At 33.8% G+C, this 27716-nt stretch overlaps 2 protein-coding genes across 4 annotated transcripts in view; one reads left to right on the top strand and one right to left on the bottom strand.

Moving 5' to 3' along the window:
* Nucleotides 1-223: 223 nt before the first annotated feature.
* Nucleotides 224-22942, top strand: LOC126973825 (protein spaetzle 4). The gene is made up of 5 exons (XM_050821170.1): nucleotides 224-362; nucleotides 16419-16598; nucleotides 17959-18728; nucleotides 21040-21201; nucleotides 22172-22942. The coding sequence occupies exons 1-5, from the start codon at nucleotides 333-335 to the stop codon at nucleotides 22428-22430; spliced, it is 1401 nt and encodes a 466-aa protein (XP_050677127.1). The 5' UTR covers nucleotides 224-332; the 3' UTR covers nucleotides 22431-22942.
* Nucleotides 22943-24101: 1159 nt separating this feature from the next.
* The window catches only part of LOC126973823 (SET domain-containing protein SmydA-8-like), a 37339-nt gene continuing 33724 nt past the window's right edge, over nucleotides 24102-27716 (bottom strand). For all 3 annotated transcript variants that reach the window (XM_050821167.1, XM_050821166.1, XM_050821168.1), the window contains 3 exons: nucleotides 27149-27408; nucleotides 26568-26671; nucleotides 24102-25846 (listed from right to left, as the gene is read on the bottom strand). In XM_050821167.1, the coding sequence (XP_050677124.1) occupies nucleotides 25706-25846; nucleotides 26568-26671; nucleotides 27149-27408 (505 nt within the window). In that variant the 3' untranslated portion in view covers nucleotides 24102-25705. The remainder of the gene's footprint in view (nucleotides 25847-26567; nucleotides 26672-27148; nucleotides 27409-27716) is intronic.

Genomic DNA, 27716 nt, shown 5'->3' with positions numbered 1-27716 from the left:
CCTTTCTTTTGGGTGTACTACCATAAAAGTTACATACGTCAATCGGCGAATAAACGTCACAGCGGTTATCATTTCACTGGGGAAGAACAAAAACACTGCAATTCGTATTTTAGCAATTTAGAGACTATCATAATCTGAGCTTTACATCTGCACAAGGGCCTCGCCGCCTCCATGTGAAGAACACATGAAAGACAAGCGAATTGAAAATTGCATGTGCAGTCCTTGAGCTCGGCATTGGCATTTGGCAAAAGTTAGTTGTTGTCGCGACGTAGTGAGGTACGGACGCACCACCATGCACCTTTCCGCGCTCACAGTGAAAGTTCCTTAGAGAAATGAGGCTCGCGGTCGCCTTCGTGTGTCTGGTGAGTGTTAGTACGTGATACTTGTGCGACGTGCGCCCCGCGGCTTGTCTTTGACATCGCTCCACTGTCCCCTGATCGACAGACAACCGGCTAAGTGCGATGAGGACTTGTGCATGAAGAGTTCTATACTAGTACAAGATATTTCAAAACAATCCTCTGTCAATAACGTTAATTATATTATATTATGATCATTGAGATACCTGCAGCCCCCTCTAGCAGAATGACAGATGATGGGCAGATAATCGCGGCCTAGGAAAAGCATCTTTTGAAAATCCTGAAGTATCTTGAGCATGGCCTGAGCTTTGTAAACACTGTGCAAACAATTCATACAAGTGTAGTTATAATTAATAAGCACGAAGAAATTAAAACTGACCCTGTTTTATACAAAGACTATTTCACTTAATCCAGATAAAAACAATAGATAGGCTCCTCCGATATAAGTACCTATCTTAAAAGAAAATTTTAATCCGATGTAGATAGTTTTCTGACTGCTGAAGTTACAAACACAATAATAATACACAATAACTATACAATAATCTTACATACTAATTTCATGTCAAATGCATCTTGTGAATCTATTTTGAAACAAATCTTTAGATTTATTTTTAAATTTAGTGAGTATAGTAGATTGACATCATATTCATGTTTAGTTGTAAATGTTAATGAGTCCGTCTGTAACGCTTTCACCGCTAAACTGATTTTATTTAAAGAGAAATCACTTTTGTTTGGAACCCTTAACTGATAAACATCCGAAATGTTTTACGGCAGTAGCATTGTTCGAATTAATTCCAACTTCCAATAAACAATTTTTTACTTTGTATTTCACTGTAATTAGTTGTCAACAACTATCAAAACACACTTAACATTATTGGTTGTATTATAATCATGCATAATTTATGTAGTTGTTTTAATTTGCTTTATTTATTACTTCTTCTCTTTTTACCAGTTCCAGCATATTAGGTATGTTTCCTTTTTACGTTGACGTCAATGGACCCTTGTGAAACCTATTTTCAGGATTAATGTAAGACTAATTTTATTTAGAAAACGTGCAATTTTATGGTAGAACCTAGAAACAATAGCATCATTTACATTAGCGCCCGCTTGTAAGACAAAGAGCCTCTGGTCAAACGATGGACGGTTATCTCATTCTATTATTTGAGCAATTATTATATATATGTATGTATTATGTATCTTGGAAACGGCTCTAAAATTTGTTTTGAAATTTACTAAACGGAGAAACTCTCTAGGAACAAACATTACAGTTTTTCACGACCACATATCTCTCGTGTAATGTCATCCACTTAATTAACCCTTCAAATAGTGGAAATGGCACTGTTAACAATATGGGTAATATTATAATGTAACAACTCTTATTTTCACTTGCATGAAGCTTTACAAATGATTAAATTAATATCTTAAAATTAAAATAAAAATCTTCTATATGTACGAATAACGTGAAACCTTTAAAATCAATTGAAGAATACTTTATACTTATTAATAATATATACGCATTAATACTTAATGGTGACGTTGCATATTTTATGTTTCAATTTTTTTGGTTAAAGTCTGTTATAGATGTTATAGAAAAAGTCTGTAACAAACTTCTATATAACAAAGATATATATCTAACATATATGTGAGTCAACATAAAACATGATAATTAAATGGTATTTTAGATAAAACCTAGTTAAATTTGTAACCTTTATGAAAGATGCGGGACTCGAACCCGCGATCTCTTGGATTCCTTCCGAGCGCTCTTCCAACTGAGCCAAACGTTCGAGAGACTTATTGGTCGTGAATTTAGGTATATTATGTTCAACACTCAGTTGTGGTTATTTGTATAATTAATTAAATTCGAAAACATAATTTATGAACAATGCGGGACCCGAACCAGTGACCTCTCGCGTTCCAACGAGCGAACCAACCGTTCGAGTAACGTATCGTTAATAAATCTTGTATGTCTTATTCAACTCTCATGTTGTGACTTCATCTACAGGATTGAGGTTGAGCTGGTTATCAACTTTAAAGTAGATCTGGTAGATGGAGCCGCAACCTGAGAGCTGAACAAGATATACCAAAATTTATGACTCATGTGTACTCGAACGGTTGGCTTAATTGGAAGCCGCACGTAACCCGAGAGGTCGCGGGTTCGACTTCCGCATCAGTCATAAATTTTGGATATAAATTTAATGGCTCTTCCACTGAGCCAACCGTTCGAGTGATGTATCGTTAATAAATCTAGTATGTCTTGTTTTTGGCTTCGAGTCCCGCATCGTTCATAAATTTTGTTTTCAATTTTAATTTGTGTAATTAATCCCAGAAGTAAGGGTTATCACTTTAAAATAATTACAAATTAACTTTTTATAGCTACGACCACAGTGGTATAGATTTTCGAATTCTCTTTACCAATCAACAAAGTATACTCCAATGCATAAAAAATAATATTGACAAAAATACAAGCTGAGTGCTACTTCAATAACAGGTGCAAACATCATTCATAATTATTAAGTTCATTAAAAATAAAATAATATATGTTTTAAAAAATATCTATAATAGTATATCTAATAACATTACATAATATTCGCTAATAGTTTTCATATTTAATAACCGTTACCTGAGTTGGAGCCCTACGACTAACAAAGATATCTTGAGTGAAGTGAAAATGTTGATAGACACTAGACACTTCATAACTACTGGTTTTAATGAAGTGTACACACTGTCCAAGTAAGAGGTGTTAGCGGATGTAGGACGCCCCCGGCCTGCCGCGCCACAGACAACTAATATGTTTATTGTTTTCCATCAGTATGAGTTTACAAAACCCGTTATCTTTTAACCATACATATTATTGGAGTTCTTCTCTAATGACTGTTTACCAAGATCGTAAACTTAATGAGGTTGTTAATATTTTCAGTCATATCTATACATCTATACATATAAATAAAATTGGAGTGTCTGTTTGTAACATTAATATAACCGTTTTTTACTACATGTAAGTATATGAATATATGTACGGTACATACACCAATAATTTTTATTCCGGCTAATCTCCGAAATGGCTGGACCGATTTTGACGCGGCTTTTATTGGCAGGTAGCTGATGTAATAAAGAGTAACTTACGCTACGTTTATTTTAGGAAAAAAGTATTTTGTGTGAATAAAGGCATCTTTTTTAAATATTTATAAAAACACAAACCATTTAAAAATCTCACATGTAATAGCTTAACAATTTTCTTTTTTTTTAATGTGTCACCACGACTGACAGCAGTTAGAATTATATAAATATAGAAAATCAAGTAAGTTTTGTAGCACTCGCCAGGATAAGATCTATTGAATTGAATGGACCCACACGTGGTTAGTCTCATCTCATCATAAACATGCCAAAATTACCCTCGATGCATTGCGCAGCCCAGTACAAACGCAAAGTATTAGAAATGTGAAACTTTTCATTGTTAATCTCAAGTCTATTATTATGTAAAACAACATCTTTTGTGTTTGTTTTTAGCGTTAGGCCCTGGCACGAATGTTTTTTTTATATAAGAGGAGGCCAACGGACAAGACGCTAACATGATCGAAATTGGTGAGACAACCGCCCATGGACATCCAGAGGTCAAGAGATGAATTGCCGGCCTTTAAAGTATACTTTAAGCTATTGACCTTCCCTGAGCCGTAATGGTTTGAGAAAACTGCAAGCCGGTAATTGATTCCACAAGGTGTCTGTGCGATACAAGAAGTTTCTATCAAAACCCGTGGTTGTAGAATGCTAGATATCAGTATGATGCGGGTGGATTTCACATTTTGACGTAATGTGCCTCTGCGTGATATACGCGACAGAAGATGTAGAGAGACCCCACATCTCTACGAGTAATGAAAAGCGTTAAGTTAATGAATGGGCAGGTATATAGCCACATACATTGATGCCGTACCTTCAAAATCCTTTTTTAATTTAATTTAATAATAAACTGGCAACAACGCGCGACGAACGCTCTTTATACGCCGGGTGGGTAGCGCGAACCGCCAGCACATGCGCCTCCCGTACGCGCGTGTCCTATCCTCTGGATAGTTCAGTGTTGTTTGCCCTCGTGGCACTTACAGCGTCAGATATCCCGTCTCATTCAAATTCAAATATTTTTAGAATAGCATTTAAAATCACATATTGAACGTCAAAAACTACAGCACATTCGAAAATGCCTCAGACCTGAGAAGAACGCACAAGAAACTCAGCGGACTTCTCCTTTTTTTTTAAATCTCGTCACAATATAGTCGTAATACAATTTCGTTATAATATATTTTTAAACAGCTTGAGAGCGGTCGCTGCATTCCCAAACAATTCCCAATAATTATTAGTTAAGGTGATTTGTCGATCGGATTCTAGGTGAAGTGTAGATTGATCTAGCTAGGCCATAAAAACAATAGCGTTATACAGTAATTGTGGAAATGTTTGACATTGGCCGTAACATTTGTACCAAATCAAGTTCACACATTGATGTAAATTGAGTTAATCGTCATTGATAAAGTGAACAAAGGACAAAACCACATTTAAATTATACGAAGTAATCTTAAAAATGAAACGACAGCGCTTCAAAGTAAACTGTGCTTACTATTAACACAGAAAACCATTCGCGGCAGTAATTCTATCGCCTTGTTTGGAGACATCTTCCTGGGCACGACTGGACCATCTAGGTGGATGTGAGGATATCAGGGCTGACAACTGTCATTAAATGGTCATGCTTAATTACTAGTCCCCGAGAACGAAACTCATAGATCTCTAACAGTTAATTACAATATTTAAGAAATATTTTCATGTATTTAAACTGTAACATATAATCTGTTAAGTTTTAACTACTGATTGAGATGACTTCTGGGATACAGACCTAAATTATTACATATTTCTGCCGCCTATTTCTGACGTGAACCAGTAATGTGCAAGTATTATTGAGTTTCACTCTGAAGGGCGCCGTAGCCAGTGAAATTACAGGGCAAATGAGACTTAACATCTTATGTCTCAAAGTGTCGCTTGTATTGCCGCTCAGAATTTTTGTGTTTTTCAAAAATCCTGAGTGGCACTACAATGTTATGGGCAGGGCCTATCAATTACCATCATCTGCTGGTCTCGTTACCCTTATTATCATAAAAAAAATGTTTTAAACGTTTGAAGTATGTTCTTATTATCAATTACTTTGCATACTTGTCAGTATGTAATGTATAAATATTATGTAAAAGCCGAAGTTTTAAATATTGATTTAAAAGAAATAGCAATGTGTTAGTTATAAATGAAAAAACTTTAACATTCATAGAAATAAATTATTTTTGATTCTAAGTTGTAAGTATAAAACAGATCTTTTTTACTTTTGGCAATACATAAAAGTAATTCTTCCCTTTTAACTGGTGGCAGCCCTACCACAGTGCGAGCGTGTATAGAGCCTACAAAAGGAGTTCAACACGGACGTGGGAAGCAGGCCAAATAAGCAAGCACCCGCTTTTTACAGTCGGCGACGGTAGAGACAAAGCAATGTAGTTGTTATTAACAATAGTTTAAATGTTTCATTTGCGTGCAACCTGTGGGCTAGATAAATTCGGTAATTAGAATCCGAATTAGTTCTAGATTTATTCACAAGATGACGGCAACGTCTACGATACCGCTATTCTGTGTCGTGTCTGAGTTATGATTAAAATTATGAAACTTACCGACATAATAGATAAAGTGGGGAAATGGAGCAAAACAGTTACAGAATGGTACCCAAGTGATGAGAGAGGCAAAGGAAAACGAGGAAGACAGCACACAGATGGGAAGATGAAATAAAACTTAAGAAGGAAGGGAAGATAAATAACTGGAAAAGAGTCCTTTGCCAATCGGCACGCCGAACTAAGAAACATTTTATAGTTTATACTTTATAGCTTAAGATTCTTGGTTTTTCAAATGTTAATTAATTTTTAGTACAGAATAAATTGGCCTTATTATTTTTATCATTAATCATTATGGTGTCATCCGTCGGGGCCGATTGTCTGTCTGTCTGTATCTAATGAAAATTACAAATAAAATCAAATATTAAGGGGCTCCCATTAATGGGACGTTAATTATTGTTTCAGCGCTTTATTCACATAAAAAAAAGATTACTTAAATGTTTTTATAGCATCTTTTTCGTTCTTTTAAGGGTTTGTTTAAGAATTCACTAGTCTTAAATATAATAATTATAAATAAAATAAGAAATAAATATAATGATATTTATAAAGTCTTCTGTGTTCAAATTATCTTATCTTATATATAAAATTCTCGTGTCACAATGTTCGTTCCCGTACTCCTCCGAAACGGCTTGACCGATTCTCATGAAATTTTGTGAGCATATTGAGTAGGTCTGAGAATCGGCCAACATCTATTTTTCATCCCCCTAAATGTTAAGGGTGGTCCACACGAATTTATTTTTTTTTTAATTTGTTTGACTATGAGTCAGCATTAAGAAATACATACAACTTCAAATTTTCACCCATCTACGATCAACAGTTACTTTTGTATCGCGATTTTAATATCGGCAATACAACGTTTGCTGGGTCAGCTAGTAATATATAAAATTCTCGTGTCCCGGTGTTTGTTACCAAACTCCTCCGAAATGGCTAAACCTTGTATGTAAACGATTTGTATGAAATTTTGTGTACATATCTATTTTTCATACCCCTAAATATTAAGGGTGAACCACTCCCAAATATTTTTTTTTCTTTATTTTATTATGATTCAGCATTAAAAAAACATACAACTTCAAATTTTTACCCGTCTACGATGAACACCTATTTTTGTATCGCGATCCGCAATAGGGATGCAAGATGGCAATGAATTTTATTTACGATATATTTAGTAGGTCTGAGAATCAGTCGTCATCTATTTTTTATACCCCAAAAATTTATATATTGAATTTCTTTTTATTAATTGACATGGAAATACAACGTTTGCTGGTCACTATTAATAAGTATAAAAGAAACCCCGTTGGTTGTGTTCATGCGTATCCATAGATGACTAACATAAAAAAAAATATACGTAATTATATTCGTAATGTTCATTGAGTTGATATGGTAGATACAATTGTAACGAGGATGAGAAAAAATAGCTTTTTAAGAATATTTTATGATTATTGAGTTAGAATTGGCTGAAACAAAAGTCTAAATTACAACAAAAAATAAGTCTTTACCTCCAAAATATTTATAAAAATGATTTATGCCCAGTAAAACAATGTTTATAACTTTATTTACGATCAGTATAATATGACTATGATTTATTGTTTTATAACATTTACAATTAATCAAAACTCTACTAGAATCACTAGTCAGGCTGTAAATATAATAAATTCTATATCTAATACATTATAAAAAATTCTAATATTTACAACTGATACGGCACGGGTACCTTTATAAAAAGCGCGTACCTCTCTCAATGTTTATTTATCCCCCTCTTTCATAAAAATATATTGGCTTAAGTACTTAATTGTAAATTCAATCATGTAATCTGTTATGACCCAGCTTGCTCAAATAAATATATTCTGATGTTATTAAAACCGTAAGTACTTCATGCTAATGAATAGCTCATGTCAGCACGTGCTTAATAATCCGATTGCGTTTAGTAAATACTTTGTAAAAAATCTTATCAAACTTTAATAAATTTAATTATATGCTTGAGTATTCTATACTATGCAATGAGTTTCTTGTTCTCATTAGCTCAACACTTTACGAAGTAGCAGTAGATTCAATAAGAAAAGATTTTTTTTTGACATTCATAAGTTTCGTTCCGTGACCTACATGAATAAAGTGATTTTGATTTGATTTGATTTATGATGTTACAAGCGCATCGCTAATTTTACACAGAGTACAGTAATAACACTATATTTAGCTATTCGTAGCCGTACGGTATATAGATAGCCGTTGAACGAGTAATATTATTAACATAAAGAGAATTGCTAAGTAATATGAATCAGACCACTCTATACCCCACATTGGCCGGAGAAAGTTGATTTGCGTTGATTTCACCAACACTCACTTATTACTTATAACTTATTAGCTATTAATATATATAATATATATTTATGTTATAGTTATGAAACCAGCTAGTTTAGTTAATATGATGATATAAAAATAATAGTATATTACGCATCTAGGGAGAAAAGTAGGTCATTCCTTCGATTCCGCGGGTGGCAATGTCCTACTTATCTCACGTGGTGCGTATACGATTTTTTTTCCCACCTGGATAAAATGCTCGCTTTTAGTCCCTGGTACTAGGGAAAGATGTCGACCTGCCGGGAGAGAATCGGTCACTTTTATTCCTCGTACCAGGGACTAAAAGACAGCTTTTCATCGAGGTGGGAAAAATATTTTTTGATCATCAACATATTTCTGGAACATGTAAAGTAAGAGAGGAAGAAAATAATGAGGTAACGCGGACATGTTGTCTAGTGGCATATTGATAACAGAAATAACCTATAATTTGACCAGTAATATATTGTTTTTTTAATAAACTTTGAACACATTTCTGCATATTATTCATCTTATCCATTTATTCAAATAGTTATAATACATAACATTATGTGTAATTGAGATTATTAACAAAGTTTTGAGAGTTGTGTTGTTGTAAAAAATACTTTTTACTTACTTTCAAAATATACTTGAACTTAAATTTTTAAGTTTAATCACGCATTGAATTTAACTTCTGCTCTCAATTAAATGATTTTTAATTTACATTTCAATGTGGCAATCTTAATTTCCGAACCCATATAATAGAAAACACTTATAAGTTTCATACAAATACCAATCTATAAACACTAACCATATCTTCATCCCATAGATGGATTTAAAAAAGAGATCACGATAACAATCCATAGATCAATTTATGAAATGATAAAAACTTTAGTGGATTCAAATATCAATTTCCGTTTACCAATTTAATTTACCAGTGGGAGGCTCCTTTGCACCGGATGCCGGCTAGATTATGGGTAACACAATGGCACCTATTTCTGCCGTGAAGCAGTAATGTATAAGTATTACGGTGTTTCGGTCTAAAGGGCGCCGTAACTAATGAAATTACCGGGCAAATGAGACCTGACATCTTGTCAAGATGACGACCGCAGTTGTAGTGCCGCTCAGAATTTTTGGGTTTTTCAATAATCTTGAGCGGCACTGCATTGTAATGGGCAGGGCATCTCAATTACCATGAGCTGAACGTCCTGCTCGTCTCATCCCTTATTTTCAATAAATAAAAAAACAATTAAGCATTGTGATATAATAAAGACCAGCAACTGAATTAAGAACAATAGCGACCGTTGATAAGTATTATTAATGTAATACTCACAAGTATAAATACTTAGTTCTCTACAATTTTAATTGCAAATTATTACCATTTAATCAGCATAACATTATCTTAAGTCTCGTAATTTCCTTCACATAGGAACATCTATCGTTACTGATAATATTGTATGGTCACGGTTACGTCACCAGTGATAGTAAAGCAGACCTGTTTGTAATAAGATGCTGTTACCCGCAGCTGAGATAAGTTCAGGTGAGTCGTGGCTCATGACGTCACCAGACCTTCCACCTGCTCCCAAATACCGTAAACACTTTCACTTGGCTTGTGTGACTTGAGTCGCCGCCTGACGGCTGCCGCTCTCAACTCTCATGGCTCGATCCAAGACTACATTCAGTTCAAATTAATTTTATTCTTACTAATGGATTTATATTTTCTCTTGCAAGATATCATGCATTAAGAAAATTTTGATTCAAGAAACTGACAAAAATCTAAGAATCATTATTTATCTAGTCTAATTTTTGACCACAGTTACCTGTGAAAATGTGTTTAAAAAATTTGTCACAAATTTTGTACGATAATACATTATATATCTTTGTGTGCGAAGTCCACTCACTCTTGTCCGGTATTTTATATCAGTCATCATTCTCATGTTTACAGCACTAGCCTGGGCCTACGGGATATCAAATTAATATCATCCGCGCCACTGTCCGCGCCAAATACCTAATATTGAAGTTTATAAATTCATATTTTTCTTGTTATTGTTAAGCCTAGGCTGCTAAGCGTAAAAACGATAATAGGGCATAACAAAACTCTCTCTTACATTTTTTATGGACTTAGGAACCTAGCGTTCTGGTTACCTGATAATTTTGTTGAACCCTGAAGGATCATAGGAGCGGCCTCTTAGATAGATCAAAAAATCTAATATTCAAAATGTTATAGCTCGGAATTGGTAGGTAGCACAGATTAAATTATTGACTGATTCGATATACTTTATGGCCAATATTCAATATTAATTCTGTAACGCCATTCCAATCGGCTGCATGACAAGAATGAAGTATACCTGAGGCAAGAGCAACGATGGGTTAATGAGATCATAAAAATTGCTGGATAAAACTGTACTCAGAAAGCAAAAAGAAAAACATCCTAGAAATTGTTGGGGGAGGCCTATACCTACCAGGGGCCTTAACTATGTGAATATTATATAAATGTATATTTTTATTTTTTATCTAATGTTAGTTAAGGAAATTTATTTATTTATTTATTTAGTAATGACACAGACACTACCAACAGAATTACATGTGATACATTAACATTAAACAAGTCTTAGGTGCTAGGGATACACATAATTATATTTATAGGCAGTTACAGCATGTACACAAATACAAATACAAGTCGTACAAAAAGTTAAAATTTATAAAATAAGTAAAGGCTAAATAAAGTTATGTAAATGTTATGTTTATACAATGAAAGGTATATAAAAAATAAGAATACAATAATAATGAAAAAATATTCACAATTTTAATATCTATGAATCGAGTGTCTTAATTAATTTATCTTTAAATTTTGTTATATTATCGCTGAACAGATCGATGGACTTGTCTCTACTAATAAATTCATTATATAGTCTACTTAATCGGGGTATTAGGGAATAATGACCGAGATTGGTCCTGTGGGTTGGGTACGTAAAAAGTGAAATAGGATGCCGTGGAGTACGGGGGGGAACCTTGATGCATATTCAAAAGATCAGTGTTATTTGTGATGCCGTTGAGGAGCTTAAATAAAAATATCATATCATGTATTTTTCGTCTATCTATCAGTGAGTTTAATTTGAAAGTTTTTAGCCGCATGATATATGGTAGTTGCTGGTCTTTTCCAATGGAATAAAATTTTGTGAATTTCCTTTGAATGCTTTCGATCCGATCCTTATGAACTTGGTAGACAGGGTTCCAAATTACCGTTGCATATTCAAGTTTGCTTCTAACTAGTGAAGAAAAGAAAATTTTTTTTCGTTTTAAGCTTTTTGTAAGGCTTCGCGTTTCTCAACAAGTTTTCGATATGAACATTAAATCGTAGTTTTGCGTCTAGTGTAATTCCTAGATCACGTACAGTTTCAAGTTTCTGCAGAGGGCAGTTGCTAATTGTATATTTGTGTTCGATTGGAGAGCGTGTATGAGTGAAGCTAATAATGAAACATTTTGCAGGATTTAGATCCATGCCATTTAAATTACACCAGTCAGCAATTCTATCAATATCTTCCTGCAAGGATAGAGCGTCATCATTAGTAAGGATTTCTTTTGCAAGCTTTAGATCGTCTGCAAAGATCAAGCATTTTGAATTTATTACACATTTGGTGATGTCGTTTATAAAAATATTGAATAAGAGTGGTCCTAAAATTGATCCCTGGGGAACACCCGATGTAACTTTGAATGGTTGAGAACAATAGCCCTTTAAAGCAACACATGAACGTCTTTCCACAAGATATGATGAGAACCATGATAAAATTGATCCACCTTGGCTTTGGCCAAAGGAGGAAAGCTTTGCAACAAGCAATCTATGATTAACTTTGTCGTAAGCCTTCGAGAAATAACAAGGCTTCATTATTATTATTATTCCAATCGGCAGTTACTTTTGATTTCGAATACCAAGCTTGGCGTATAGATTGCTATTTTGTAAAACTAGTCACGTAGCACTAGTAAACGTAGGTAAATGTGGGTTACTTTAAAATATGGTAAATAAAATGTAAAAGTAGTTGGTGTCATGTTAAACATAAAAATTACGACATTCAATACTTATATACCTAACGGTAATGGCAATAGGAAAAATATTGTTCTCAGGTATAATACTTAGTTATAATAACGGTCAAAACATTGCAGAGAAGTTTTTTATTCCTTCTTAGTTTCATTGTTAAGTTAACAGTGGGAGGCTGCTTTGCACAGGATGCCGGCTAGATTATGGGTATCACAACGGCGCCTATTTCTATACGTGAAGCAGTAATGTGTAGACATAACTGTGTTTCGGTCTGAAGGGCGCCGTAGCTAGTGAAATTACTGGGCAAATGAAACTTATCATCTTACGTCTCAAGATGACGAGCGCAATTGTAGTGCCGCTTAGAATTTTTGGGTTTTTCAAGAATCCTGAGCACTACATTGTAATGGGCAGGGCGTATCAATTACCATCAGCTGAACGTCTTGTTCGTCTTGTCCCTAATTTTCATAAAAAAAAACACAACATACTCTTTGAATTATTATTTTCATAAAAAAAACACAACCTACTTTTTGAATAATTTTCTAAAACATTTTTTAATTTGTATTTTTTGCAAATTGATTGAAATTGTATTGCAATTTATTGATTGGCTACACAGTATATTAAATATAGGCTGCCTAACTATATCAGCTGTTTATGAGATAAATTCTGACGACAGACAGATGGACAGACATCGGAGTCGTAGTAGTACTTATATAGGAGAGGAATGTTTTTGACCGCAACATATATTAATTATGACACATTGTCCTTCGTTCATTGTTGTCTGTGCAGTCAACACATCATAAAATAGCAGCGAATAATACAACGAAATACACCTTATCTTTTAGTACCTATATAGACACACTTGGATGGATACCCCAAGAAAGATGGTAGGCCAGAGAAAGTAAACAGAAAAGAGGTAGATGATAGATCTCAAAAGAGAAAAGATGATGACATCTGACAGTTGGGCGGGAATAATGTGGAATTGTCGAAAATGAGATTGTTGAGTTATAGAGGTTGGAGGAGGCTTGCCGACTGGCATACAGATCTACAACCCAAAAAAAATATGAATTTATAGATTATATTAACATGTTTAAAAATATTCCGATTAGTTAAGTTTGTGTCTGATTTACAAAATATGCAACATATCGAAAATTTCACATATATATTACTAGTGGATGGATATGATTTGGTTATGTCTACACAAAAATAAAACTATCACTACAGGAAAGCGTACCAAGAATACTGGCAGCATTCCGCGTTGGATAGATAGGCTGATCCGTTGACCGAAATAACTGCGAGCGCTTGGGTTTCCAGTAAATTTATTGAGGCGAGAAGATAGTACTTTGTACCTACATTCTCCGCGCCTCTGAGCCCCACGGGCCAAGTGTCTCGACACCAAACGGCACAGAAATATATGACTCACTGAGACCGACATAATTGCGACGGTTACTGTCTTCAGCAGTCGAAGCATCAGCCCCAGCAGCAAATGACGTAACTTAACATATATAAGGACATAAGAAGGAGTATTATTATTATTATATTAACATGTCGTATTGTTGATCTGAATACATGGCTTTTATTAGTATTGTTACAGAGAAATATCGTCACGACCCAATTATTGGCAAACAATAAGACAAATGGAGTGACCAGCAAAACAGGAACGCACAGAATAATATATTTTTCATTAATAACGGTACCGCAAGCCCGCACGTAGCGTTTTTTGGTAATACAACATCGTTTCGGTCGCATAAACAATAATAATTCGCCTGTTTGTTCATTGCTTACAATGTGTTTTATGTTTTATCTACGTTATCTATATAATATATATGTATATACTTATAATGAAAATGGTCTTTGTTTGAGGATTGTTGTTTGTCGACATGAAACTACCACCATTCAAAATCGTTTTACAAATCATTTCAATTACAATATTATGTAAAGTGACGCAACAAAAAAGAAAAAAAAACACAAACGTCAAATAGTCAATGTTATACACGAGTAAGTAAAAAAAATTTTACAAAGCAAAAGTTATTGAGTGCAGTAGTTGCATCATCCACACACACCGTAATTAAATAAAGGTATTTTGCGAGCATTTTATAAGCGATTATAACAATATATAGTAACTTTTGAGAATCTGAAGCAGAGTTTCTGGCAACAGGATCATCCTGCCACCACAAGTAGCACCCGTTCACGAGTATGACGCATATGGCAAGCCATCGCCTCCCTCGACCATATTTTAGGGAGGGGGATGACCTGTCCCAGGTCGCCGCCACAAGCCATGACAAACTTCCTTAAAGGCCGGTAACGCTCTTGTGATTCCTCTGGTGTTGCAAGAGAATGTGGGCGGCGGTGATCACTTAACACCAGGTGACCCGTACGCTCGTTTGTCCTCCTATTCCATAAAAAAAAAACAAAGCCTGTCACGAGAACTCAACCAAATAACAAAAAAGAATCTTCATCTACATATTATGCAATACATAATATATACTTTATTAATATTATATATAATTTATAATAATATTTATATTTTTATTACCAGTACTTAAAAGCTCAATGCCTTTAGGGTAATCAAATCAAATCAAAATCACTATATTCATAGAATGGAAAGGATAACAGGTCAAGGAAATGACACTTATGAATGTTAAAAGTTTTCTTTTCTTTTTATATCCACCGCAATTTCGGAAAGGGTTGAATGCTTTAATGAGAGTAAGAAGTGGCAAGAAACTCATTACAATTAATTAATTATGAAAGAAAATTTCGACAAATTATTTATCGGTAATAGCTATTTTATAATAACCTTCCTGTGACCTTTTTAGGAATATATTACATATTAAATATTTCTACAAGTTCTAAAATATCGTCAAACACGAGCTGTTATTGCTACCGATGAATCGTGAGTGAAGCCGTTTTAAACAAAAAAAAACCTCAATACTTAATAAAAAAAAGTATTATGAAAGCTTAGGTGTCAATTAATAAGACTAATTGCACAAGTTTTGAAAGCTCAATTACGTTTGCTGAAAATATTAAATTAATGAATAATTATGAAAAAATTGCGAACCTTTATTGAACCTTCACAAAATTGAAATATTATCGACAAATTAATAAAAAATAGTATTTTATTTATTATGTACAGAACAACGTCTGTCGGGTCACCTAGTAAAATAATAAAAATATAAAATCTGCTATCGTATTGTACCTTTGTAAGACACTAATATTACACGTTGCTCATATAAGGTCTAAGGTAACTATCGATTGCTTACGAGCTACGTGCCATCCGCAGGGGGACTAGAAAGCAGCCAAAAGTGAAACTTGAATCGTATTCACTTTCGTTTTGATATACTCAGTCCTACAATATCTAAGAATAACAATCGCTTCCGGTATTTATTATTTACAGTTCATTTTCTGCAACTTCGATTGTGCTAGGATTACTATGCCGGATCAAGTTATTTTAGGTACACAAATCAACCAATTATTTAGTGTATCACGTCTCTAGGGGAACCAAAAACGGCATGAAAAAATATTAGCTAGCACCTTGAAGAATTTTATATAGTCATGGCTGCCACATGGCAGCTAGAATCCCTACTCGTTTGCAGAAAAAACTCACATGCGAAGGGTTCATAACGATTTGGTGTTTTCCACCTTGGTTATAGAAATTAGATGATAGTTTTGCCTCATAGTTTGTGACAATTCACAGTACATACTGAGCTAAAGGTCCCGAGTTCTAATCCCGGTAGGTGCAAACAGTTTTATGATAAATATGGATGTTACATTTTGAGTCATGGATATTTAGTTGTATTGATGTATGTTCAAGTATCTATATCATATTATATATATCGTTGTCTGTGTGTGTGTGTCAATATTTTTATCTATATTTATATTTAAATTGATAGTCGAGCACGTGGCTCATCAGATGGTAGGTGAACGCCGTTCCCAATGGACTGTATCTACAGCACCAATCCCGGAGGCTAGAGTGTGCTCAATGGTCGTCGCTTATTATTTGTTGGAGTTAATAGTGAAGTGCGCGTGTTTCAGATGACATGGAGCCCCGGCGTGTGGGGCTACGACTACGCCTCGTCGTGCGCCAAGCCGCACCGCTCGAGCCGGGCCCGCGCGCCCGCGGCGCCCTGCGACCTCACCAAGAAGACGTACTGCACCTCACCCGGTAGCAACTACCCCTGGCATGCCATCCGGAGATTTGTGAGGGAGAACCAGGTACAAACATTTTACTTATTTGTTAAATATTATTTGAAACTGGGTCTGATTGAGATTCTTATCAAGAAAAAAGCTTTGGCTTATTATATTTGACATTAGTTTTTATTAAGATACCTAATAATATTAATGAATACACTAAAATATAATATACCTACTAGCGTAAATGTGAGTTTATACATGATGTATGTACACAGTAGGAGTTAAAGTATGATTCTTTTTGTAAGGTATTTATTTAAATCGAGGTATCTAAGTATACAATCTACAATCTCGCAGAGAGATACATGTTGTATGGACCAGGTATAGTGAGTACGGAGGATGTCGAAGGGTTTCGCTTCGGGGCTGTCTCACGAGTTTCACCATCATTCTTTGAAGTTATGTACAATAGACTGGATCTGAGGAATGTGTTGTGAATTACAAAATTTCCACCAAGTTACTATCACTATTTTATGGATTCGCTTCTGCTTTAGGGCACTGTTGCTATGTTTAAACTGGACTCATTGTGATGTTTGCTTGCGATTATCGTTTTAAATTCACGTTCATCATCACTCTGTGCTGGTTCAATAAGTTTCAAAGTGCGTTTCATCTATGGGTTTAAGAATCATGGGCCTACCATTTTTCAAGCCTTTTTTGTTTTATTTATCTTATGCAAATGGGCCAACATTGTGTAAATGTTAACATAAAACCATGTTGCTAATTTCTTGATATTTTATGCAAATCGGCTTCTACCATCGTCTTTAATTCACTATTTACCTTAGTGGCTGGTCTGGCTCGGGGTTAATTCTTCAAATCGAAGTTTCCTAGGGAAAAATTACTCTAATATTCAATGAGTCTTTGCTTTTCAACAAAGGTAATCAAAGCACTACGTTCACTTTTCAAGTCGAATGGAAGTCTTGAATGAACGTAGTGTTTAAATTATCTTTGGTCTTGAAACTGATCAAGTAAGCAATCTAATTCTAATGTCATGTGAAAAAGGTTCAATGCTGCGAATATTTAGTACCTACTTAATATTTTGTATATAGATATATGTGTGATGATTCCATTTGGCATCGCTAAATTACCTCTTAAATACGAAAAAATATTAGAAATACTTTTTGTGTTTGTTTCTTATATCATACAAATTATTAAAAAAACTGTAAACTTTTTCCTGATAGAATTGTCTGTGTGAATTGCAGTCTGATCGTTCATTGTTATTTAATGAATAATATTCAGTATTCAGACATCTATATAGTCCTATTTATAAGAGCTCCAGCTCTTAAAAAAAACGAATAAGACACGTTTATTTTATAACCTTGATGATTGTTTTAAAGCGAATAGAACATATTTACAGTACAAACTCAATATAAATCATTATACATTTCAGGGGCTTATGAGAAGAATGTACGGAGAAGAGCGACACATATCGGTATTGAAAGCTGAGCTAGAAAATTTTATAGAAGACGATGATGAAAATGAAAAACCCGTAGATTTCGCAGAGGATATAATTAAGACAAAAATTATGTACACAAAGAAAAACCATGGGCGTAGCATTAAAGATAAACCTCATTTCAGGCCGATTCAAAATAACGACAGACAGAAAAACAACGATTCTTTAAAAGTGAAACCTTTAGAAAGCTCTGCAAATAAAACTAGGAATGATGAGAACAATGATACTAATAAGACTGATATGACTAATGAAACTCTTAACGACGAAAACGGAATATCTTATAAGACTAGGCTTGAGAGTATTGCTAATATAGAAATCAATAACATAGATCCAGACGTTATAACTTTAGAAGCAGTAATTAAACAAAGTATAGAAACTAATAGTATTTACCCAAAAAACGCTGGAAACTCCAAAACTGAAGCGTTGAAAGAAGATATCATAAATAGCACTGAAAGTACTTTAACAGAAAATGTGGTTAATACGACAGAAACTGACGCACTGTATGACGATATTACAACGGAGAATAAAGAAGAATGGAAAAATAATGCTGATATTTCCACTCTACCACCAACTCTCTTATTTTCAGAGCATGAGAAGTTAAAGGTAGACCGTATTGATCCTGTTGTCAATGAGAAAAAAGAAGAGTTTCGTCCAAAACCACAGTACCAAGAAACAGTAAAACCAGCGGTTATCAAACTACGTGGGGCGTAAGTACGATATTATGATAAATTGATATAGTGCCTAGTTAGGATAATTAATTGCAAATTTACATGACATTAAAACTTCATTTGCATCATATTATAAAACAAGTGTGTGTGTACTTATGTATGCATTCAAGAAGTTATACTTCTTTGGCCTAACGAAGCAAAAATCGTTAATTAACGAATATGGCTGTGTGGGCTTGAACCATTTGCCTGTATAATGGACAAAAAATATTAACGAATGTCGCAAACGGTATAATACATTTATTTATTACAAGAGTAATAAAAAATTAAACAAATACACCACTTGGAATCTTTCAAAAAATATTACTAATTTCGGAATTTTAACCAATTTTATTAAAACCATTTTTTACGATAAAACACATTTTTTTGTTACTTAATCACACTATTCGTAGTTTATGATTATTATTAATTAACATAGAATAATAACGCTCAGAACGATAGTTTCATTCATAGTCAATATAGAAGTAACATTATAATTAATGTGTGCGTGAGCATCACGTACTTATATTCGTCAACACGCACACAGACAGCCAAATAATGTTGCAAATGAATAGACATTTCCCTAAATACTACGAATCCTACTAGTCTACTAGGTTTAAGTTGCAGAATAAATGGTTTTTCTTTCTTTCTTTCTAAATCAGTAAATTGTGAGAAATACTAGATTATATGTAATAAGAAAGAAGAAATAAAATATAAATTTAGAATTTAGTAAAAACATCGCGTGTAAATTATTATTGTTGCAACAATTTTTGAAGTGCAACTTCTTTAGAATCGTTTTTTTCTGAAACTCGATGAAACAGAAAAGCGAGACGATAGGGGCCTTTCTCAGCTCTTTTTTCCCAGCCTTTTCCGAGGTTTTCGAGGGTGCAGAGAACGAATTTTGAAATCCAAGATGGCCGTCGTGCAAAATTATGGTTTTGAGAATATGGATATTGTATCCGAGGTTGTCGACGGTGCAGAGAACGAATTTGGGATCATTTTTTTAATCCAAGATGGCCGCCGTGCAAAATTCTGATTTCAACGATTTGAATATCGTATCCGAGGTTCTCGAGGGTGCAGAGAGAGTTCTTTTGGAGCTATACATATGCGCAGTGGTTATAATGATAACCCTAATGCCAAACAACTAAAAGGCGCAAATTGTTGAGCCTAAAATCGTTGAAATCAGGAAACTGTATGCTAAATAAACACTAACACAAAACACTAGAAAACATCAGTATTTTGATGTGTTCTTCTTCACTGCATAATATTAATATAACTTCTCCATCTTGCAAATGAGAATGAAAGTGACGGTTATATTATATATAGATAATATAAAAGAAAATGGAGGCGCAATGTCTCGTTTACAAGATGATTCACCAAGCTTGTAAAAATATATAGCAAATAGTTGGATATATAGCTGGCTTTGTGGTGAGATCTCTATGTCACCATTTAAAATGCTTTTGGGTTGAAAAGGCTTGCATCGACTTGTTAACTGTGAATAGTTAGTTTGAGTACCACAAATTAGTAAGCTCACGAGATGGTGGATAGTGGGATTAAATATGCCTCAAGCGACTTAACTTAAATTTATAATTAAGGCACTTAATTACTCATTGGAATAGGATTCAAACTTGTGATAGCTCAGCCATCCGTTACGCAAAAATAAAAATTTAATTAAATAATTGCATAATGTGTCAAATTACAAACCAGCCGTGTTATACCCAAATCGTGAGGATCATTGAGGTCATCATTACAATTCTGACTTTCGCCTTTGCATAAAATATGCGATCCCTAAACAAAGTGAGGACAGCAGAGCCGCGGCGGGAGGACACCGATTCCAAAAATAACAATAATCGTAACTAGAATTAGATTAATTAATTAGATTGGTTAAAAATACGCAATTATTTTTATACTTTTAGTGCATATTATATCTAATTTTTTTTCGCCTTAAAACAATGATAATGCCGTACTAACGAATTAGCACGCGCCAAAGTCTTGGGCACAAACACTATCGGGTATAGGACATAAAAAGTCGCTAATCCTGAAGATCCTGATATCATATCCATCACGTTCAAAGATTCCGTTACATACCCAACATACATACATACATACCAACCTAATAAATGTGAAACAGACCGTTACTATTATTGTATTGGTCCTTGATGATTGTGCAAAGTTTCAATTCAATCCAACATTTTGAAGTCGGTGAAAATCATGTTCAAAATTTCTGTTACATACCTAGATACTTACATACATACATACGTATGAAGCTAAAATAACGTGTCATAAATATATGTAATCGTTGTGTGACTTCCAGCAATGCCTGCGAGTCCAAAGAGGAAATGGCAGCACCATTTTGGGCTAACAGCACTCGAGGAGAAGTTCTGGCGCTACTGAACATGTATCCCTTCGAACAGTACATACACCTGGAGACCTGCGTACATGAACGAAAGCAGATGTACTGCAGAGAAGGGTGCAGGTTGGTTTATATTTTTAAAATGCTTAAATATATTAGATATAAGTATGAATAATCGAAAACACGCTTTCCGTTCTACGTGGACTCAAAAGATGTCACCTTCATAGCCCGCCGACAAAGACAAGAGATTTAGACAGAAACCCCTATCAAAACTTATTCTGCGAAAATATCAAATACACACAATAAATAATGTGGTATGTTTGTACAATACAATAAGTAATTCATAAATACGTGGTATTTTTTGTGCTGGTAATTAGGTATTATATCAATAATTTTAATATCATTGACTACATAAGTACATCTTTGTGCCGTTTGGTGTCGAGACACATGGGTTGTGGGGTCCAGAGGCGCAGAGATGTACAAAGTACTATTTTCAACAGGGCTACTGGCAACTCAAGCGCTGGCAGCTATTTCGGTCAACGTATCAGACTAGTTATCAAACGCGGCAACACTACCATTATTCTTGGTAAACTTGGTTCACCATAATTACAACAAAGAATTCGTTAGTGCTGATATTTTCCATTTATCTGAGAGCCAATTTAAGTGCCAGATTAAAAAATTACTGGATATTTTTTATTTATATACATACAGCCTTTTAAATACCTACTAAACATCATAAGTACTTTAGGTTAATATCATTGTAAATATAGTCATAATTTAGTGTACATTTGTGTAGATATTGATTTGTATTGTTTTCTCTTTTGTGTTTAATAATTGTTTAATTGTTATCAATTTAATTTACTTCAAGTAACCATAATTTAGAACATTATTAATTTATCTTTAATTTCAATTAGTATTGAATAAGTACCTCAAAGTTTTATCGTAGTAAGATGTGGAAAGCGTATCTGGCTACAATTTTATTAGTCTTATATGTTATTTCTTTATGTACCTACTCTGTACGTTGTAGTTGTTTGTTTTTGCTAAATAAAATAAAAATAATAATAATATATACGTTATAAATGTGTGTCTACAGATGCGAACAACAATACCGCCTGCACCGTCTGCTGGCGTACGACCCTCGTAACGAATGTCGCGGTATTTTCGCGGACTGGTTCAAGTTTCCCGGCTGCTGCGTCTGCAAGTGCTATGACGTACCACTGGAGTTCCGCGCCAGGTCGCCGAGGATCCTCCATCCGCAGTACGACGATGACGTGAAGAGGATTATCTACGAAGACGTTGCCAGAGATTGGTACTCGTCGTCTTATGATGACTTTGACGACGATCTCTATTAGACAATATTTCCTATAGCGTCATGTATTTACATCATCTACGAATACATAGTACTCATAATATTACTTTAAATATCTTTTAGCACTAACTATTAACAGTGGTATTTAACAATGCTATCTTTAGTTAACTTCAAGTTTAAGTGTTTAAACTTAATCTTATTTTAATCTTTCTCTTATGTTAGATCAACTGAATATCTCCTTATTGTTGTCATTTTATTTTATAAGTACTGTATGTTCTGTCTGATTCTGTGCCATTCGAAGCTCTGTTATATTTTAAGAGCATGTAAATTTTCATTAACTATTATTTCAAATTATAATGTTATTATAGCACATGTCTAGTTCTTCACTTTGATAATTTAGTAGTAAACTCATTAATTTTCTGTGTGTTGTTGATTATTGTATATATATTAGTTGTAATCGTTAATTGTTGATTTATTATTATTATTTATTTTATTAAAATAGCATGTTATTATGTTTGTAATAATATCATTTTATATTTTTAAGTGAACTATTTTATACTTTTACTTTACATTTAAGGCTAGTGAAATTTTTAACAAATTAAAATAATTTTATACTCGTACATTCGTTTTATTATTATTATATTCGGAAGTTTATTTTTACTTCATGTTCATTCACATGAAGTCTTCATTCCAAACGTAACCGCAAGCTCCAGAGAAATATTCTGAGGGTTACACTAAATAGCATTACTGTATTTATTCTATTTCACGACTTACGAGAAACCTTGATAGAAAATACAAGATTTACGGGCACTTGATGATTTCTAAAGCTTGAATTCAAGAAAAGTTGTGATTTGAATTCATTACATTAGTGTCAGATATTGACAACATATTTGTGCTGCAGAAAAGGGCAATTCGAGCAGTCTAAAAAATGCGTTCAAGGGATTCATTGAGAGATAAGTTAAGTGAAATTAATATTATGACAGTACACTGCCAGTAGGTAACCTCATTTTTGTTTCTAAGTTTATTGTTAACGAATTTTGTTATACTCATTTGAATGCTATTGTAACTTTTGTACTTCATCCTGACGTGCACTATATAACTTAAAAGGTTTTACAGAGAATAAAGATTTTTTTAATGATTTGAATACATTTAAGAAGAAATAATAAACTGTGCATGCCGTGTAATATGTGAGCTAGAGTTAAGGGCTCCTTCATAGGTTTACTACAGACTAAGCTTTCGCACTACGTCCGATTCGAATCCGATCCGGTGTAGTCGTAGAACTATTTTTAACGGTTGATGGAAAGAAATCGGATGACGGAAGCCGGATCCAGTGCGTAAACTACCATATCCAACTCTCATTAGAGACAGCATACTAGGACTCACTGAGCACATATTTACGAAATCTATTAAAACAACTTATAACTTAAGCAAGTTATATTTTACTTAGGTATTTCGCATTAATTTAATTTAATTTTTTAGCCTCTATTAATAACAAATATCTGAAGTAAGTAAATATTATATCTGAAGTGTTCTTCAGAAATTGTTATTTCAGGCAATAATAAAGTCTCTAGATATATTTGCTCAGAAAGTTATTGTAGGCCCTAACAATAAATTTTGTAAGTAGTATTAAATCACAAGTAATTTTTTAACTCAGTACGCACGAATTATATATTATTATAGGTATCTATGGGTAAATATGACAAAAAAGAACCTCTAGTAATATTAACTTTATTCGCTAATACAGTTTACAATTAATATATTTATACAATGAGCATATAGAAAAATATAGACAAAATAATTTTATATACAATATGAAGCAAACCCGTATGGCACTATGTAATACTTGTCTTTTTATTATTTCGCGCACATACAATTAGTTTTTGTAAAATATATTATATATTTAACGGGTCACTGTAACTCATTATAAAAATTGCCGCATTTGAGCGCCATCTTGTGGTGAGTTACGAAAAACTGGACAGCATAGAAACCTGAAATATTACTCTAATACATTTGTAAAACTTCAAAATAATCGTATTCAGAACGTTATAGAAATAAACAGAACACATTTATCTACATTTAGTTAGTTAAAGAATATTTTTCTTGACCTGAGAAATTAATATGATTTAGTATACCTATATACATATTACTTTAAAATAAGAAATTTCCATATATAAATACGCTATTAATATATGACACGGTCCTATTAGTGAAATGTTAAAATGTATGTAGGGTTGCGAACTTTACTCGAAAAGATAATATTATGAGTAAGTACTCTATTTCTATAATCTATAACACTCATTCGCTGAAATACTTTATTTTCATAAACTCTCGTTTTGGCACATTGGCATGTGCCAACCCATACCCTTTAATATAACACACACACAAGTCCTTCTCGGAGAAAAATATACCAACTTGTTCATAATCCTCGATAACTGCACGTCTACAATAACTACTTAATATACATTTACACGTCTTTTTGGATAGTTTTTTATTCTGTGATATCCTTTTCTATCAATGTATATTCTCTCTGCAAAAATAAGAGTCAAACTCTATTTCTTCCAGGAAAAATTGGCAACCCTATCTACATGAACTAAAAGATAAATAAATTTAAAATATTAGACTGAAATAATTTATTTTTGTGAACATATTATAATACGGCTAAGCAAAATGCTTCTTGTAAGAGAAAGGATTTTCATGTTAAAGAACATAGTTTGAAGAACCTTTGTGACTCAAATTTCTAATATTGCGAAATGTTACAAAAACTTTTAATAGTTATTTAGTCAACTGTTGTGTAATAAGGGCTGTTAAAACACGAATGTGGGTTTATATGATAATAGTATCACATGTTTTAATACCTAATTATATCAACAAGACTTTATCTACACCCATAATATGAATTCTCTATAAAAAATTCTGAAACAGTTAGCTTACTGCTAACATTAAAAAAGCCAGTCGTAGTAACCATAATATCATTCAAGGGAGTATTATTATGAAAGCGAATGATGTAATGTTGTACTGAATTTCATTACAACACTCGTTTGAATGATGTAATGGTACATGGACATTGGGTGTTTTAATGTTGGCAATAACTGATTAAGATTCTTTAATGGATTTAAAGCATGGGTGTAGATAAAATATATTTAATACAACGTATTCTAGAATAAGGTAAGTATTAATTGTGTCTCGAAAATAACAAATCAAGAAGATCCCTAATTAATGTTGACCAGACGAGACAAAATCTCGCAGAGAAAATCCGGATCTCAATTTGGTCAAAACCGACGCGTCGTCTCATAGCGTATTCAGGTACACCTAACAGAATCATGATATTTTCCCGATGATCTGCTCCCAGGTCTTGATCTTGGTGAGTGCGTCCCTGGCTGCCGTCGCCATCAGACCCTCAGGAGACTGGTGCGGCTCGAAGCCCAGGATCAAGGCGGCTTCCGTCAAATAACCAACAATCTACAAATGACCACATAATATCTCATTTTATTTACATCTATTTCGATTTATGTTAAGAGCATAACACAGTGTTTCGGTAATGAACCGACAAATGATTTCAAACTATTCATATTTAAATAATACTATGCAGCATAAGCAAGCATACAAGTAGTAGCCGGCTGCTTTCATTATTTTGTTGCCAAACTGTATTTGTTTGACGAGTACATCAAAATATTAAGATAAATAATTATCTTCATTTTAAAAAATTAGTCTACGCAAATTTTGCAAAAGTATAGAAACTGCCTTTTATGGATTTTAACTCTATAACATCTATGTTATAATCAAATCAAATCAACAATATTTTTGATATCGTAAGTAAATTGCATACACTTGAAATATGTAATTTTTTCATACATTTCTATCGGAAGGCAGATTTCCTTAACGAACGAGCAAGAAACTCTAAGGTGTTTTAAAAACAGAATGGTATTATGAGTTCTTTCATTTTTAATTAAATTTACAAACCATTAAAACAATGACGTTTTATACATAAACGTCATTGCATTTCAATAACAATATATGCAAAGTGATGAAACAAAAATACTCAAACGTCAATTACTAAATGCCTTACACGAGTAAGTCAAAAAAATGTAAATTAATAAGTAAAAACATAGTTATAGTTACACGACAAAATTATTTGTCTATTTATTATTTAAATCTAAAGTAGTAGGAGATCTCACATTACCTCTTTGAGTCTCTTGCGGAGATTGTCTTTCGTGATGGCCTTCTTCTCGAAGTCTCTGGTGGTGAGCACCATCAGTGGAGCGTGTAGTTCGTACAGAGTTATACCTGGATCCATGTTCAATATAAATTATAATATCGCTTTGATGCTGAACTCTATTTTTTCAAATTATTATGTCGACAATTAGGGAGGAGACGAGCAGGACGTTCAGCTGATGGTAATTGATACGTTCTGCCCATAACAATGCAGTGCCGCTCAGGATTCTTGAAAAACTCAAAAATTCTGAGCGGCACTACTCTTGCGCTCGTCACCTCGAGATATAAGATGTTAAGACCCATTTTCCCAGTAATTTCACTAGCTACTGCACCCTTCAGACCGAAACACAATAATGTTTACACATTACTGGTTCACGGCAGACATAGGTGGTTTGATCTTAGAAAACGAATCGCTTATTTCTACTATTCTTAACAAATATACAATATAGAAAATTGAAGTAAAGGCGTAACCACATGGTAGTTTGAACCCAGACGTTTTCCACGCCAAACACCACACTACTTCAAACACCTTAATGATGAAGATCTTACCTCGTAACCTCGAGTAGCCCGGCTCAATAATATCGAAGACCTTCATCAAGTCCCGACAGACCTCAACCTTCCTCAGTAGCTGGTCCTCAGACATCTCGTGGATCATATGGCTGGTGACCTTTCCATACAACTGGCTCAGCGAGTGCAGCGCGGACAGGCACAAGTAGTGACTGCTACACAACACGTTGCGGTACTTCACAAGGAACTTCTCGAATCCTGTCACGTCGTTTGCGTCTATTTGCTCCAACTCATCAGTTATTCTGGATAATAAATTGGATTGTTGGGGCTGATGATATAAACTATGCTTCCATTAAGATTTTAAGTATGCAATTATCGACTCTGCTACTTATTTACATTAACAGTAGTCTAATTTTAAACTCTTAAGACCTGTAAAAAATTATGAGCAAGTGGGGGAAACTAGGAGACTGAGTTCTGCACTCGTGTGCTATCTTTGTTCTGAAAAGACAACAGATACTCATTTGTGTAGAATGTGCAATAGACATATTCATGCTATTTGTGCTTAGCCGGAAAAAATATTGCAGAAGGTTTTCGTTCTAAACTATCTTGC

This window comes from Leptidea sinapis, chromosome 30 (assembly GCF_905404315.1).
Source record: "Leptidea sinapis chromosome 30, ilLepSina1.1, whole genome shotgun sequence".
Lineage (NCBI taxonomy): Eukaryota > Metazoa > Arthropoda > Insecta > Lepidoptera > Pieridae > Leptidea > Leptidea sinapis.
The sequence above is the reverse complement of the archived record's forward strand: the minus strand, read 5'-3'. Positions and strand labels throughout refer to the sequence as shown.

Excerpts from the sequence above, each read along its gene's own strand:
- LOC126973825 (XM_050821170.1), top strand. The coding sequence starts at position 333 with ATGAGGCTCGCGGTCGCCTTCGTGTGTCTG. Across the intron at positions 363-16,418 it reads CGGTCGCCTTCGTGTGTCTG|ATGACATGGAGCCCCGGCGT; the intron begins GTGAGTGTTAGT and ends CGCGTGTTTCAG. Across the intron at positions 16,599-17,958 it reads GATTTGTGAGGGAGAACCAG|GGGCTTATGAGAAGAATGTA; the intron begins GTACAAACATTT and ends TATACATTTCAG.